This window comes from Mustelus asterias, unplaced genomic scaffold (genome assembly GCF_964213995.1).
Source record: "Mustelus asterias unplaced genomic scaffold, sMusAst1.hap1.1 HAP1_SCAFFOLD_1055, whole genome shotgun sequence".
Classification (NCBI taxonomy): Eukaryota; Metazoa; Chordata; class Chondrichthyes; order Carcharhiniformes; family Triakidae; genus Mustelus; species Mustelus asterias.
Window position 1 is genome coordinate 45,876 of NW_027591000.1, and position 17,373 is coordinate 63,248.

The 17,373-nt window shown below is 46.8% G+C and overlaps 1 protein-coding gene across 2 annotated transcripts in view; it reads right to left on the bottom strand.

Moving 5' to 3' along the window:
• Positions 1 to 10,027: 10,027 nt before the first annotated feature.
• Positions 10,028 to 17,373, bottom strand: part of LOC144487816 (urokinase plasminogen activator surface receptor-like) — a 43,387-nt gene continuing 36,041 nt past the window's right edge. Inside the window, exons 5-7 of one of the 2 annotated variants that reach the window (XM_078205889.1) lie at positions 14,558 to 14,695; positions 12,707 to 12,838; positions 10,028 to 11,955 (exon numbers count right to left, since the gene is read on the bottom strand). In XM_078205889.1, coding sequence (XP_078062015.1) covers positions 11,792 to 11,955; positions 12,707 to 12,838; positions 14,558 to 14,695 — 434 coding nt within the window. In that variant the 3' untranslated portion in view covers positions 10,028 to 11,791. The remainder of the gene's footprint in view (positions 11,956 to 12,706; positions 12,839 to 14,557; positions 14,696 to 17,373) is intronic. The other variant, XM_078205890.1, reaches the window with a different exon arrangement.

Consider the following 17,373-nt stretch of genomic DNA (forward strand, 5'->3'; position numbering starts at 1 on the left):
AAATGTCTCAACTTGTTGAGACTCTGAATTGGACTTGATTTGATTGAATTGGAAAAGTATAAAATAAAAAAAAAACAAGCTTTCGGAGTCTCACTCCTTCTTCAGGTGAGTGGGCGTTCTGTTCACAAACAGAACATATGTAGACACAAACTCAATTTACAAGATAATGGTTGGAATGCGACTCTTTACAGGTAATCAAGTCTTAAAGGTACAGACACTGTGAGTGGAGAGAGGGTTAAGCATAGGTTAAAGAGATGTGTAATGTCTCCAGCCAGGACAGTTAATGAGATTTTACAAACCCAGGCAAGTCGTGGAGGTTACAGATGGGGTGACATGAACCCAAGATCCCAGTTGAGGCCGTCCTTATGTGTGCGGAACTTGGCTATCAGTTTCTGCTCAGCGATTCTGCGTTGTCGTATGTCGTGAAGGCCACCTTGGAGAACGTTTACCCAAAGATCAGAGGCTGAATACCCTACTGTGACTACTGAAGTGTTCCCCGACTGGAAGAGAACACTCCTGCCTGGTGATTGTCGAGCAGTGTTCATTCATCCATTGTCGTAGCGTCTGCATGGTCTCCCCAATGTACCATGCCTCGGGACATCCTTTCCTGCAGCGTATCAGGTAGGCAACATTGGCCGAGTCGCAAGAGTATGTACCGTGTACCTGGTGGATGATGTTCTCACATGAGATGATGGCATCTGTGTCGATGATCCGGCACGTCTTGCAGAGGTTGCTGTGGCAGGGTTGTGTGGTGTCATGGTCACTGTTCTCCTGAAGGCTGGCTAGTTTGCTGCGGACAATGGTCTGTTTGAGGTTGTGCGGTTGTTTGAAGGCAAGAAGTGGGGGTGTGGGGATGGCCTTGGCGAGATGTTCGTCTTCATCAATGACATGTTGAAGGCTCCGGAGAAGATGCCGTAGCTTCTCCGCTCCGGGGAAGTACTGGATGACGAAGGGTACTCTGTCCGCTGTGTCCCGTGTTTGTCTTCTGAGGAGGTCGGTGCGGTTTTTCACTGTGGCACGTCGAAACTGTTGATCGATGAGTCGAGCGCCATATCCTGTTCTTATGAGGACGTCTTTCAGCATCTGTAGGTGTCTGTTGCGATCCTCCTCATCTGAGCAGATCCTGTGTATACGGAGGGCTTGTCCGTAGGGGATGGCTTCTTTAACGTGTTTAGGGTGGAAGCTGGAGAAATGGAGCATCGTGAGGTTATCCGTGGGCTTGCGGTACAGTGAAGTGCTGAGGTGACCATCCTTGATGGAGATGCATGTGTCCAAGAATGCAACCGATTCCGGAGAGTAGTCCATGGTGAGTCTGATGGTGGGATGGAACGCCGACAACTGCCAATCTCCAGATGCAATTCTACAACTCATCTGCTTCATCCTGGACCACAATGTCTTCACCTTCAACAACCGGTTCTTCATCCAAACACACGGAACAGCCATGGGGACCAAATTCGCACCTCAATATGCCAACATCTTCATGCACAGGTTTGAACAAACCTCTTCACCGCACAGGACCTTCAACTGATGCTATACACTAGATACATCGATTACATTTTCTTCCTTTGGACTCATGGTGAACAATCACTGAAACAACTATATGATGACACCAACAAGTTCCATCCCACCATTAGACTCACCATGGACTACTCTCCGGAATCGGTTGCATTCTTGGGCACACGCATCTCCATCAAGGAAGGTCACCTCAGCACTTCACTGTACCGCAAGCCCACGGATAACCTCACAATGCTCCACTACTCCATCTTCCACCCTAAACACGTTAAAGAAGCCATCCCCTACAGACAAGCCTTCCGTATACACAGGATCTGCTCAGATGAGGAGGATCGCAACAGACACCTACAGACGCTGAAAGACGCCCTCATAAGAACAGGATATGGCGCTCAACTCATCAATCAACAGTTCCGATGCGCCACAGTGAAAAATCGCATCGACCTCCTCAGAAGACAAACACAGGACACGGCGGACAGAGTACCCTTCGTCGTCCAGTACTTCCCCGGAGCGGAGACGCTACGACATGTTCTCCGGAGCCTTCAACATGTCATCGATGAAGATGAACATCTCGCCAAGGCCATCCCCACAGCCCCACTTCTTGCCTTCAAACAACCGCACAACCTCAAACAGACCATTGTCCGCAGCAAACTACCCAGCCTTCAGGAGAACAGTGACCACGACACCACACAGCCCTGCCACAGCAACCTCTGCAAGACATGCTGGATCATTGACACGGATGCCATCATCTCACGTGAGAACACCATCCACCAGGTACACGATATGCTGCAGGAAAGGATGTCCCGAGGCATGGTACATTGGGGAGACCATGCGGATGCTACGACAACGGATGAATGAACACCACTCAACAATCACCAGGCAGGAGTGTTCTCTTCCAATTGAGGAACGCTTCAGCAGTCACGAGCATTCAGCCCCTGATCTTCGGGTAAGCGTTCTCCAAGGCGGCCTTCATGACATACGACAACGTAGAATCGCTGAGCAGAAACTGATAGCACAAACGAGGACGGCCTCAACTGGGATCTTGGATTCATGTCACACTATCTGTAACCCCCACGACTTGCCTGGGCTTGCAAAATCTCACTAACTGTCCTGGCTGGAGACAATACACACCTCTTTAACCTGTGCTTAACCCTCTCTCCACTCACATTGTCTATACCTTTAAGACTTGATTACCTGTAAAGACTCGCATTCCAACCATTATCTTGTAATTTGAGTTTGTGTCTATATATGCCCTGTTTGTGAACACAACTCCTCACTCACCTGAAGAATGAGCGAGACTCTGAAAGCTTGTGCTACCAAATAAACCTGTTGGACTTTAACCTGGTGTTGTGAGATTTCTTACTATGTAACTACACCCACAGTGCTACTGGGGAGGGAGTTCCAGAATTTTGACCTGGCAACAGTAAAGGCGCGGCTGATATATTTCCAAGTCAGGATGGTGAGTGTTCGGACATTGTGATAAATGAGAAATTTAAGAAATCCAACGTATTCTTGTGGTTGTCTTTTTAAAGCAAAAACAAGCTCTTTTCAAAATGGAAATGGGAAAAAAGACAGATCAGCTGGATGGATGGAACTAAGGCTTTGATGTGCTGATTAGGTTAGCAACACTGTGAATCAATGTTTACCAAAGACAAATTGGTAACAATAGGTATGGAGTGTCAAAAGTTAAAGTAGAGATAGTAAAACTTCAAAAGAGAAGATGAGCTGAAATTCACATTTATATTCCAAAAGTTGAGCTCATGTAATAAAGGTAATCAAGAGGGATTTCTGAGAAAGTTAGTTCAGATAATGGAAGATCCAAAGAGAAAAACAGCTAGTCAGAGGCAAGTTCACCCCTATGTAAGGGAGCTGTTTTGAGCCCACAGCAGGAGGAAACTGTGCCCACCCCCAACAGGCTATGTCTGAAAAAAGCCTGTTTTGAGAAGCAAATTGTCTCCATCCTAAATTGGAAGCAACACCAAAAGATACTTGGTGCCTGGTGTGGTATCAATTGCTGGATTTTGCTTATAGTTTTAAAACCTTTTGGATGTTGTTTGGGGAGGCTTAGCTCTGAGGCTGGGAAAATAGAGGGGGTGGGAACAGGGTAAATTTAAAGATGTTGTGGATAACCATGAATGTGTATTTTAGTTGACTTTCTTGTGTGTTTTTCTATTTAATCAGCACTTATTTTTAAAAAATTATCACAAAAGAGTCTGGGACAGCTTTCATTGCCGTTTACATTTTTACTCCCATTATACCAAATTGCGAAATACAACTGAGGGCAGGAGCTCGAGTTCCCTTCTGGGTTTTGGATTACCCAAGCATTTAAAATCACTGTGCTTTTCACAGTGAGTGGCATGGGGGGAACCTCCAGGTGGTTGTGTTCCCATGTGTCTGCTGCCCTGGTCCTTCCAGATGGTAGCGGTTGTGGGTTTGGAAGGTGCTGTCTCATAAGCCTTGAGGAGATCCTGTGATGCATAATTTTTTACAGCACTGAAACAGGCCATTCGGCCCACTTAGTACCTGCTAGCCCAGAATGGAAAATCAGCAAAACTTTGGAAATGGATGCTATTTGTCTGAACTGGTCTTGTAAACCTTGAACTGGACATCCAGTTTGAACCAGCACCAATCATTTCACAAGTTTTACTGGTTTTTCCTTCTGGGTGCTTTGGTGCCTTCCACTTAATCCTTTGCCCACCCTTCCTCAACTCACCCCAACAACAACTCCGATTTATTTTTCCCTCGTGTTTATCTAACTTCTTCTTAAATGTATCTCAACTATGCACCTCAACCATTCCCTGCAGTAGCGAGTTCCACTTTCTGGGTAAGGACGTTTCTCCTGAATACCCTACTGAATCCCTTAGTGATTATCCTTTATTATGGCTGCCAGGTTCTGATCTCACCTATAAAAGGAAACACCTTCCCTAGGTTTACTCTATCAAACCCCTTCATTGTATTAAAGACCTCGGTGGGATCACTCCTCAGCCTTCACATTAATCCCCAAGGTTTATGAGACAGTACATAGAACATAGAACAGTACAGCACAGAACAGGCCCTTCGGCCCACGATGTTGTGCCGAGCTTTATCTGAAACCAAGATCAAGCTATCCCACTCCCTATCATCCTGGTGTGCTCCATGTGCCTATCCAATAACCGCTTAAATGTTCCTAAAGTGTCTGACTCCACTATCACTGCAGGCAGTCCATTCCACACCCCAACCACTCTCTGCATAAAGAACCTACCTCTGATATCCTTCCTATATCTCCCACCATGAACCCTATAGTTATGTCCCCTTGTAATAGCTCCATCCACCTGAGGAAATAGTCTTTGAACGTTCACTCTATCTATCCCCTTCATCATTTTATAAACCTCTATTAAGTCTCCCCTCAGCCTCCTCCGCTCCAGAGAGAACAGCCCTAGCTCCCTCAACCTTTCCTCATAAGACCTACCCTCCAAACCAGGCAGCATCCTGGTAAATCTCCTCTGCACTCTTTCCAGCGCTTCCACATCCTTCCTATAGTGAGGTGACCAGAACTGCACACAATATTCCAAATGTGGTCTCACCAAGGTCCTGTACAGTTGCAGCATAACCCCACGGCTCTTAAACTCCAACCCCCTGTTAATAAAAGCTAACACACTGTAGGCCTTCTTCACAGCTCTATCCACTTGAGTGGCAACCTTTAGAGATCTGTGGATATGGACCCCAAGATCTCTCTGTTCCTCCACAGTCTTCAGAACCCTACCTTTGACCCTGTAATCCACATTTAAATTCGTCCTACCAAAATGAATCACCTCACATTTTTCAGGGTTAAACTCCATTTGCCATTTTTCAGCCCAGCTCTGCATCCTATCAATGTCTCTTTGCAGCTTACAACAGCCCTCCACCTCATCCACTACTCCACCAATCTTGGTGTCATCAGCAAATTTACTGATCCACCCTTCAGCCCCCTCCTCTTAGTCATTAATAAAAATCACAAAGAGCAGAGGACCAAGCACTGATCCCTGTGGCACTCCGCTAGCAACCTGCCTCCAATCCGAAAATTTTCCATCCACCACCACCCTCTGTCTTCGATCAGACAGCCAGTTACCTATCCAATCGGCCAACTTTTCCTCTATCCCACACCTCCTCACTTTCATCATAAGCCGACCATGGGGGACCTTATCAAACGCCTTACTAAAATCCATGTATATGACATCAACTGCCCTACCTTCATCAACACACTTAGTTACCTCCTCAAAAAATTCTATCAAATTTGTGAGGCACGACTTGCCCTTCACGAATCCGTGCTGACTATCCCGGATTAATCCGCATCTTTCTAAATGGTCGTAAATCCCATCCCTCAGGACCTTTTCCATCAATTTACCAACCACTGAAGTAAGACTAACCGGTCTATAATTACCAGGGTCATTTCTATTCCCTTTCTTAAACAGAGGAACAACATTCGCCATTCTCCAGTCCTCTGGCACCATCCCCGTGGACAGCGAGGACCCAAAGTTCAAAGCCAAAGGCTCTGTAATCTCATCCCTTGCCTCCCAAAGAATCCTAGGATATATTTCATCAGGCCCAGGGGACTTATCGACCTTCAGTTCATTCAAAACTGCCAGGACATCCTCCCTCCGAACATCTATTTCATCCAGCCTATTAGCCTGTAACACCTTCTCTTCCTCAAAAACATGACCCCTCTCCTTGGTGAACACTGAAGAAAAGTATTCATTCATCACCTCGCCTATCTCTACTGACTCCATACACAAGTTCCCACTATTGTCCTTGACCGGCCCTAACCTCACCCTGGTCATTCTTTTATTCAGTAAGAAGTTTGACAACACCAGGTTAAAGTCCAACAGGTTTATTTGGTAGCAAAAGCCACACAAGCTTTCGGAGCTCCAAGCCCCTTCTTCAGATTCACCTGAAGAAGGGGCTTGGAGCTCCGAAAGCTTGTGTGGCTTTTGCTACCAAATAAACCTGTTGGACTTTAACCTGGTGTTGATAAACTTCTTACTGTGTTTACCCCAGTCCAACGCCGGCATCTCCACATCGTGACTACCATCCCCGTGGACAGTGAGGACCCAGAGATCAAAGCCAAAGGCTCTGCAATCTCATCCCTTGCCTCCCAAAGAATCCTAGGATATATTTCATCAGGCCCAGGGGACTTATCGACCTTCAGTTTATTCAAAACTGCCAGGACATCCTCCCTCCGAACATCTATTTCCTCCAGCCTATTAGCCTGTAACACCTTATCTTCCTCAAAAACATGGCCCCTCTCCTTGGTGAACACTGAAGAAAAGTATTCATTCATCACCTCGCCTATCTCTACTGACTCCATACACAAATTCCCACTACTGTCCTTGACCGGCCCTAACCTCACCCTGGTCATTCTTTTATTCAGTAAGAAGTTTAACAACACCAGGTTAAAGTCCAACAGGTTTATTTGGTAGCAAAAGCCACACAAGCTTTCGGAGCTCCAAGCCCCTTCTTCAGGTGTGAAGAAGGGGCTTGGAGCTCCGAAAGCTTGTGTGGCTTTTGCTATCAAATAAACCTGTTGGACTTTAACCTGGTGTTGTTAAACTTCTTACTGTGTTTACCCCAGTCCAACGCCGGCATCTCCACATCATTCTTTTATTCCTCACATAAGAGTAAAAAGCCTGGGGTTTTCCTTGATCCGACCCGCCAAGGACTTCTCATGTCCCCTCCTAGCTCTCCTAAGCCCCTTTTTCAGCTCATTCCTTGCTAACTTGTAACCCTCAATCGAGCCATCTGAACCTTGTTTCCTCATCCCTACATAAGCTTCCCTCTTCCTTTTCATAAGTACCTTCCAAACCCACAACCGCGAGCATCTAGAAGGACCAGGGAAGCAGACACATGGGAACACTCCCACCTGGAGGTTCCCCCCAAGCCACTCACTATGAAGTGTACAGTGATTTAAATGTTTTGGTGTTCCAAAACCCAGAAGGGAACTCTGGAGTTCCTGTCCTCAGTTGTATTAATAGAAAACAGCCTCTGCCTGTTCAGTCTTCCCTGATAGTTGCAACCTCTGAATTCTGACATCTTTCTTTCCTGATTGGCATAGCCTTAACATCCCAGTGGCTGTTTCATTCCCCCTCCCTTCCTTTCTTTATTTATATGTTTGTACATCATCATGAGGGTGTCATTGGCTGGGCCAGTATTTGTTGACCCTTCCAAATTGCCATTGAGAAGATGCTGGTACCTGTACAAAACCATTGGAGTCCATGTGGTGTAGGAACTCCCAACACACGGTCCTGAAGGGAGGTACAAGAGTTTGACCCAACGCTCATTAAGGAACGTCTGTTTTATTTCCAAGTTGGAATGATGTGTGTGAGAGGGATTTTGCAGATGGTGATGTTCCCATTGTCCAAGCTAGCTTGTCCTTCTGGGTGGTAGAGGTAATTGTTTAACAGAGAAATGTAAGTTGACAGTCAAGTGGAACAGTGTGAAGAATCGTTGATGGCGCCCCTTCGCTTTGCAAAAGGAATATATTTGTGTGGAGTCTTTCCTGTGCCTCTCGTGGAGGAGGTTGTTTGGGTTGGCTCTGCTTGGACTGGGCGTGAAGGTCATCCCCTTGCTTTCTGCTGATGACGTGCTCCTCATGCTCACAGACCCAAGTGATCAACTGGTGAAAATGTTTCGGATTCCCAGTCAGTCATCGCTATGTAGGATCTCAGCCCTTTTGCCTGGAGCGTCTGCCATCTCCTTCACTTAGGTGGGCGGCGCAGGAGGGAAGCGGGGGGAGGTGCAGTGGGGGGGAGGCTATCTTCCCCTTGCTGAGGGATCCTGGTCAAGAAACTGGCATGAAATTGAGGCTAAAGTTACCACTTGCTCAGGGTGCTGGATTGGACTTCTCCATTGAGACCCGACAGGGGCTGGGCGCTGGTTATAAACCAACTGATTGCCATAAAGTTGTGGTATCAGTTGCTCACTTTGATCCCTCCCCCTGGAGAAGCTCATCAACTTTTTCTGGGACAAAAGGATGCACTGAATCGCTGCTGAGGTATTGAGACTCCTGCTTCAGGAGTCTGGTCAGACTCTGGTATGCCTTCGTACCCAGGGGGTGACTTTCCACCTTCAGACCCTGCAATGATACCCCCTCTCCAATCGTGTGTCCTGGTGATGCATTTCTTCCGCCAATTGCATGGCCTCAAATCTGACCTGCCCTTCCTGTTTATAGGCCTGTGAGGACACCAGGAAACCCATGCAGACACGGGGAGAACACGCAGACTCCACACAGACAGTGATCCAAACCTGGGTCCCTGGCGCTGTGAGGCAGCAGTACTAACCACTGTGCTACCGTGCCACTCATCCGGACCTCTTACCATCGTCTGAGAGCCACTGCTCAGGAATCCGCAACTCCGTCAGTATGGAATCAGATGGCTGGCGAAAGGAAGGCTTGGGCCTGTGGAGTGACCGAAGTTGGAAGATGTGCAGAGGAACGGAGGTTGGACGACGCTGCAAGAATCTGCTAGGTGCATGTCTGTTAATGTGCAAGTCTCAGCCAACCCCATCCACAGCCTTAAAACCATGGTGCACAGCCCCAACTGCACTCTCTAGATGTTAAGTCTGCGGTGGACTCCCAACTGAACTGACCCTTTCCCCCACCCTGTCCAGAGAGAATTTCACATTGTCCCTGTGTCTTTAAAGATCCCTCGTGAACCCCACAATTTGAGCTGAATCATGGAAATTATCTTTGCATGTTTCCACTCTGCATGGTGGAGTTCCCTGAACAGGCTGCTGCTGCTGTACACCCTTCACTCTCTCGCTCTTGTCAACCACCCAGACACAATGTGGTGTTCCTCCCTGCCAACTGGGAGTGGCAGGGGAGCCTCCAGTGGAGGGCACCCTACGTGGGAGTCTTCCCCTTTACCATCGGGGATTTGGTGTGGAGCATCTCGCGGGCAGCCGTCCCATGCAAGATGCGACGAAGATGGTTCAGGGACCTCCCAGTCTGCCTGTCTTTTCTGCGGCCTTGAGGAGTCAGTGCCCTTGTTTATTGAGGTTGCCAGCAGTTGTGGCCCCTTTGTTTTTTTGACTATTTGAAGGGGCTGCTCCTCAGGTTTTGGTTGCACTTCAGCCCCATGTGTTGGCCACCTGGTGTGGAGAGAGAAGGTGGTGGGACGACCTCCTCCTGGAGCTGGCCAAGGTGGCTTTAACAGATCCAGACAGCAGGCTGTGGAGGGTGCAATCAGACCTGACTATCTGCCCCTATTCTGTGGTTGCGGTCACACATGGGTGTCGCTGGACAGGGAGCATGTGCTTTTGCCCATACACTTGAGGCCTCCAGCCATTGGTGGACACTGCAGGGGCTGAACCAGCCCTGAAAACATTAAAGAAAACTTCTAAAATTAAATTGAAATAAAGTTTTTTGTCTTTTTGTGACACAGCACAATAGGAGCTCCACAATTTTATATCCAGATTATATTATGTGAAGAATCTTTGCCCTCTCTGCACTAAATTGATTTTGTGTTTTTTTATGAGGTAAGTGAAAAATGCAGTGAAACATCTTGGAAACATAGAATAAAACCTTTAGCATGATCCAGAGTATACTGTTAAACATTGACAATTTATTGCAGAGTATATACTTACAGATTACAGCAAAGTTTACCGATTCCCATTCTGATTGTGATTAATATCCGATAATTGAATCACATTTATATATTGCAAACTGAAATAATCCCAAACTACAATCTCCAGTCGGAATGATTAATGGAACTCATGTACAGTATCTGGTGACAGACTGAACGCACCAACTTCCTTTTCCAAATCTCAATCCCTTACAGCATTTTCACCTCATCAACCTGTGTCCACAGCAGATCTAATCTAGATACTGAAGAGGAGGCAGTGGTGTAGTGGTATTGTCCAGTGACAATCCAGAGACCCAGGATAACCCTCAGGGGACCCGAGTTTGAATCCCACCACGGCAGATGGTGAAATTTAAATTCAACAAAAAATCTGGAATTAAAAGTGAAAAGGTGATTTGAAACCATTGTCGATTATGAAAAAATCCATCTGCTCAACTAATGCCCTTCAGGGAAGGAAATCTTACCTGGTCTGACCTATGTGTGACTGCAGACTCACAGCAATGTGGTTGACTCAAAAAATATCCTCAGGAAGAGCAATAAATGTTAGCCCAGTCAGTGACATTCACATCCCATGGATGAATGAAAAAAGCACTTTGGTGAGACCCAAAGGCAAGTTCCAGTTCCAGAAAGAGAGATGAGATAATGACAAGAAAATCTGTTTTTGTGATGTTGGTTGAGGGACGAAGACAGTGGGGAGAACTCCCCAATTCACTTTTGAAGAATCTTTTATCCATCTGAGGACAGGTTCGGAACCAGTTTAACCTTTCATTTGAAAGACAGAATCTCTGACAGTGCAGCACTGACCCTCTGACAGTGCAGCACTCTCTCAGTACTGACCCTCTGACAGTGCAGCACTCCCTCAGTACTGACCCTCTGACAGTGCAGCACTCCCTCAGTACTGACTCTCTGACAGTGCAGCACTCCCTCAGTACTGACCCTCTGACAGTGCTGCACTCCCTCAGCACCGACCCTCTGACAGTGCAGCACTCCCTGAGTCCTTTACTGGTTGCGTAACCCTTGACTTTGTGCTCAAGTTCCAGGAGTGGAACTCAAACCCACAACATCCTGACTCAGAGCTTAAAGCGTGACTAAGTGAACCATGATGAACATGGGGGAATATCAGTGCAGATGGTGGCAGACGCAGAGAGGGATTATTTTGCTGGACCAAGTAGAAGACAGGAACTTGATCCATGGATGGGTCTGTACAGAGATTCTATACCAAGAAATATCATTGAGAGATTCGAACCAAACCAAATATGGAGACCTAGAAATGAGATATAGTTTGGAATTAGCAAGGGAAGTCACCCCCTTTTATGTCACAGATCCCGACAGATCATTATCTTAGAGCACAGAAAGAAGCCATTTGGCCCATCATGTCTCTTCTGGAAATTCCTAAGTGTCATCCAGTTAGTCCCACTCACCCATAGCTCTGTGAATTTCTCTTTCTAAAACAGTTATCCAATTCACATTTTCAAAGCTCTGACTGAACCTGCTTCAACTGCTCTTTCTGTGAGCGCACCCAACATCACAACATCGAATAAGAGAGAAAAAAATTTACCTCACCTCCAACAGAATCTTCTAAAAATTTACTACAGCTAAGACTGAATTTTTCAGAGCCCTGGTTAAAACAGACAGAATATCAGACCGAATATTGTCAGGATAAGGAGGGTCATGGTATGAGCGGGTGTAATCTATGTTGCACTGCTCCCTGGATTGGTACTCCAACGATTACACCCATTCCCTGTGCAGCAGTAGAAGTCTTGCTTCGATTGGATGTTATAAAAGCTCAGCACACTTGGGTTGTTGCAGATACTCTCAGAAGCACAGCCTTTAATGAAGCCATCCCTGGAATTCTCTAAGAAAGTCAACATTAGGATGAAGTAAAATTGATGGAGTAATGTTGCCAAAACATTGTTGTTAATTTGGTGTTGCACTGATGTTCTGCAATTGTTACATTAATGTTCTGTCCGTGTTACATTGACGCTGTGTCAGCGTTTCATTGATGCTGCACCGGTGTTACATTGACGCTGTATCGGTGTCACATTGACGCTGTATCGGTGTTGCGTTGGTGCTGTGTTGGTGTTACATTGACGCTGTATCGGTGTCACATTGACGCTGTGTCGGTGTTACATTGACGCTGTATCGGTGTTACATTGACGCTGTGTCGGTGTCACATTGACGCTGTATCGGTGTTACATTGACGCTGTGTCGGTGTTACATTGACGCTGTATCGGTGTTGCGTTGGTGCTGTGTTGGTGTTACATTGACGCTGTATCGGTGTCACATTGACGCTGTGTCGGTGTTACATTGACGCTGTATCGGTGTTGCGTTGGTGCTGTGTTGGTGTTACATTGACGCTGTATCGGTGTCACATTGACGCTGTGTCGGTGTTACATTGACGCTGTATCGGTGTTGCGTTGGTGCTGTGTTGGTGTCACATTGACGCTGTGTCGGTGTGACATTGACGCTGTATCAGTGTTGCGTTGGTGCTGTGTTGGTGTTACATTGACGCTGTATCGGTGTCACATTGACGCTGTGTCGGTGTTACATTGACGCTGTGTCCGTGTTCTATTGCAGTTATAGATGAATTAACATCTTAATCATACCTATTGTTGAGGAGTGGAGGCACCTCGTTTGCTTCCCGACACATTTCACCAAAGTGTTGGGATCGAAACAATTCCCGGTTGAATATCGTGTGCATCCATAACATTGAAGGCCATTAAAGGCGTTTGGTTGCCCTGACCAACAAACAGGAAAATTCTGGTCAGATTCCTTCAATTGCTTCTAAACAAATCAATTTATACATGCAGGGGTTGGAGATCTACCTTGGACAGCCGTACTGATTGTATTACATTCGTTGTGACATATAGCATTTCCGCACCCTTAACCTCCCGAAATTCTATTCCATTGATCTTATCTGGACTAGCACAGTGGTTAGCACTGCTGCTTCACAGCTCCAGGGACCTGAGTTCGATTCCTGGCTCGGGCCACTGTCTGTGTGGAGTTTGCACATTCTCCTCGTGTCTGCGTGGGTTTCCTCCGGGTGCTCCGGTTTCCTCCCACAGTCCAAAGATGTGCGGGTTAGGTTGATTAGCCAGGTTAAAAATTGCCCCTTAGAGTCCTGAGATGCCTAGGTTAGAGGGATTAGCGGGTAAATATGTGGGGCCTGGGTGGGATTGTGGTCGGTGCAGACTCGATGGGCCGAATGGCCTCCTTCTGCACTGTAGGGTTTCTATGATTTCTATGATAGTACACGGACTTTGACCCAGACCATCGTAAGAATTCTCTATTCAGTTTTAGTGATCTGGAATTTTGATCCCCTCCCAAGAAGTTCCAGGAGGGGTGCGGAGTCTACATATTGTGGTACAAAAGGATCACAATTGTGTGGGACAGGCTGGGTGAACAAAAGGCTCATAATTTCTCATTTGTATTCTTTTCTTTTACTGACCTTACCTGCCTAACCCTGTAACTACCTCCATCCCTTACAACCCTCCCTCTCTCTGTAACCTCCTCCAGTCCCTACAACCCTCCTTCTCTCTGTAACCTCCTCCATCCCCTCCCTTACTCAATAACTTCCTCCAGCCAGTCCAACCCTCCCTATTTCTGTAAACAGCTCCAGCCCCTCCATCCCTCCCTAACTCAGTAACTTCCACCAGCCCCTCCAACCCTCCCTATTTTTGTAAACTCTTCCAGCCCCTACATCCCTCCCTATCTCTGTAATATCTTCCAGACCCTATATAACTCTCACTATCTCTGTAACCTCCTCCAGTCCTCCAATCCTCCCTAACTCTGTAACCTCCTCCAACTCCTACAACCCTCTCAATCCCTGTAACTTCCACCAGCTCCTACATTCCTCCCTATCTCTAACCTCCATCAGCCCCTACACCCTTCCCTATCTCTGTAACCTCCTCCAGCCCTTACAAACCTCACAATATATGTAACCTCCTCCAGCTCCTACAACCCTCCCTATCTCTGCAATCATCTCCAGCTCCTCCCACCCTCCCTATCTCTGTAACCTCTTCCAGCCTCTACAACCCTCCAAGACCTATGTGGTCTGCCATTTCTAGTCTCTTGAGCATCCCCCGATTTTGATTGCTCCAGCATTGGAGGCTGTGTCGTCAGCTGGCTGAGCCTTAAGCTCTGGAATTCACCCCCTATACCTTTGCAAAGATTTATCCTCCAAAGGCTGTATAAAAGCAACCTCTTTGACCAAGCATTTTTGTTACCTGGCATCATGTCTCCTTAACATTGACACCCCGTGCCAGATAATGAACTGCTTTGGCACATTTGACTGTATTAACATTGGCATTATGGGATCTGGAGATAGGGTGGAATAGTGCAATTGAGTTAGACCATCAGAGAAGGATTGAATGGCGTGCTCCTATACTGTAGAAAGTTTCTAATCATTTGACATGGATATAAAGTTGAAACTTCCTATGCATGTGTTTGTTCCATACCTGTGATGGTGCCAGTGTTGCAGTTGTCAGATGTGCAGCAATTATCAACTCTTTCCACTGAGAATTCACCAGCGTTAAAGGACAGAGTTCCAAAACAATTTCCGCAACCCTTAATAAGAAGCTCTTGGGATGTTCCACCTGTGAAAATTGAACCATGAAATTGTATTCAATTACAGACTGGGAGGACCGTGCAGCCTGGTTTCTGCCTTGTCCTCCTGAAGACAGTTCATTCATGCAGCACTCCACCATTAAAGGCAGCCTTCAACCATCTTCCCCATGTTGGTGTCCTTCCGGACTAACACAGAATTGATGGAGACAGACCATTTGGCCCATCGTGGTGCTTTTGCTCCAGACTAATTTCCTCCTCCAGCCCCTACAACCCTCCCTATCTCTGTATGCTCCTCCAGTCCCTACAACCGTCCCTATCTCTGTAATCTCCTCCAACCCTGACAAATTTCTCTTTCTCTATAACCTCCTCCAGCCCCTACAATCCTCCCTATCTCTCTAACCTCCTCAAGCCTCTAAAACTCTTGGTATCTCTGTAACCCCTCCAGCCTCTACAAATGTCCCGATGTCTATAACCCCCTATAGTCACTACAAACCGCTCTATCTCTGTAACCTCCTCCAGTCCTAACAACCTTTCCCATTAAAGGACAGAGTTCTCCAGATCCTACAACCCTCCTTATCTCTGTAACCTCCTCCAGGGCCTACAACCCTCCCTAACTCTGTAACTTCCTCCAGCCCCTACAACCCTCCCTAACTCTGTAACTTCCTCCAGCCCCTACAACCCTCCCTATCTCTGTAACCGCCTTCAGTCCCTACAACCTTCCCTCTCTCCGTAACCTCTTCCAGTCCCTACAACCCTCCCTATCGCTGTCACCTTCCCCAGCTCCTACAACCCTCCCTTATCTCTGATTTGATTTATTATTGTCACATGTATTGGGATACAGTGAAAAGTATTGTTTCTCGTGCTCTATACAGACAAAGTATAGGGTACGTAGGGGAGAAGGAAAGGAGAGGGTGCAGAAAATAGTGTTGCAGTTACAGATAAGGTGAAGAGAAAGATCAGCTTAATATGTTATTGGACCATTCAAGAGGCTGATGGTAGCAGGGAAGAGGCTGTTCTTGAGTCGGTTGGTATATTTTTTCAGACGTTTGTCTCTTTTTCCCAGTGGAAGAAGGTGGAAGAGAGCATGTCTAGGGTGCGTGGGGTCCTGGATTATGCTGGTTGCTTTCCCGAGGCAGCGGGAAGTGTAGCTGAAGTCAATGGATAGGAGGCTGGTTTGCATGATGGACTGGGCTATGTTTACAACCCTTTGTAGTTTCACATACCAAGCCATGATGCATCCGGAAACAATACTTTCCACGGTGCATCTGTAAACATTAGTGAGAGTCAAAGAGGACACGCCGAATTTCCTTAGCCTCCTGAGAAAGTAGAAGCATTGGTAGATTTTTACTCCAGTGTCGGCGTGGAGTGACCAGGACAGATTGTTGGTGATTTGAACACCCCATAAACCTGAAGCTCTCGACCATCTACACTTCATCACCTTTGATGTAGACATGGTCTCACTATGTTTTCTGAAGTCGATGAGTATCTCCTTTGTTTTACTGACATTCAGGGAGAGATTACTGTCATTGCAACATTGCACCAGATTCTCTCCCTCCTTCCTGTACTCTGTCTCTTCATTGTTTGAGATCCGACCCACTACGGTGGTGTCATCAGCAAACTTGAAAATGAAGTTGGAGGGGAATTTGAACATACAGTCATAAGTGTATAAGGAGTGTAGTAAGGGGCTGAGGAGACAACCTTGTGAGGCACTGGTGTTGAGGATAATCGTGGAGGAGGTGTCGTTACCTATTCTCATTGATTGCAATCTTTGTGTTAGGAAGTCTAGGATCCAGTCACAGAGGGAGGACCTGAGCCCTCGGCCACAGAGTTTGGAGATGGGTGTTTTGGGATAATAGTGTTGAAGGCTGAGCTGTAGTCAATAAATAGGAGTCTGACATAGGTGTCTTTGTTATCCAGGTGTTCCAGGGTTGTGTGTAGGGCCAGCGTTTTGGCGTCTGCTGTGGACATGTTGCAGTGATAGGCAAACTGTAGTGGATCCAGGCAATCTGGGAGACTGGAGTTGATGTGTGCCATGACTAACCTTTCGAAGTACTTGATAATGATGGATGTCAGAATCACTGGGCAGTAGTCATTAAGACATGCTGCCTAACTTCCTTTTGGTATAGGGATGGTGGTAATCTTCTTGAAGCAGGTAGGAACCTCAGATTGGAGAAAGCTCAGAGGTTAAAGACGTCTGCAAATATCCCCACCAGTTGCTCCCCACAGGATCTGAGTGCTCGTCCGGGTACCCCATCTGGGCCAGTTGCAATCTTGTCACCTCCCCCAGCCCCTGCAGTCCCCCAAGACATCTGCACTCCTCCAATTCTGGTGTCTTGCACATTCCCTGATTTCCATCGTTCTACCATTGGCGGCCCTGCCTTCAGCTGCCTGAGCTGGAAGCTCTGGAATTCCCCCCCCAAAACCTTTCAGCCTCTCGCTGTCTCCTCATGTAAGATACTCCTGAAAATCTAACTCCGCAACTAAGTTTTTGGTCACCTGTCCAAATATCCCCATAAGTACTGAGGGCAGGAATTTTCCAACCCCATCCACCTATCCTAATATCTCCATTATTGACTCGAGGTCAACATTGTTTCACAACATACCTATGAAAGACTCTTTACACCTAAAGGCATTGTCTACAGACAAGATGTTGCTGGTATGTTGTTTGAGGCTCCATAAATATCAATGTACTGCAGTAACACTGAAT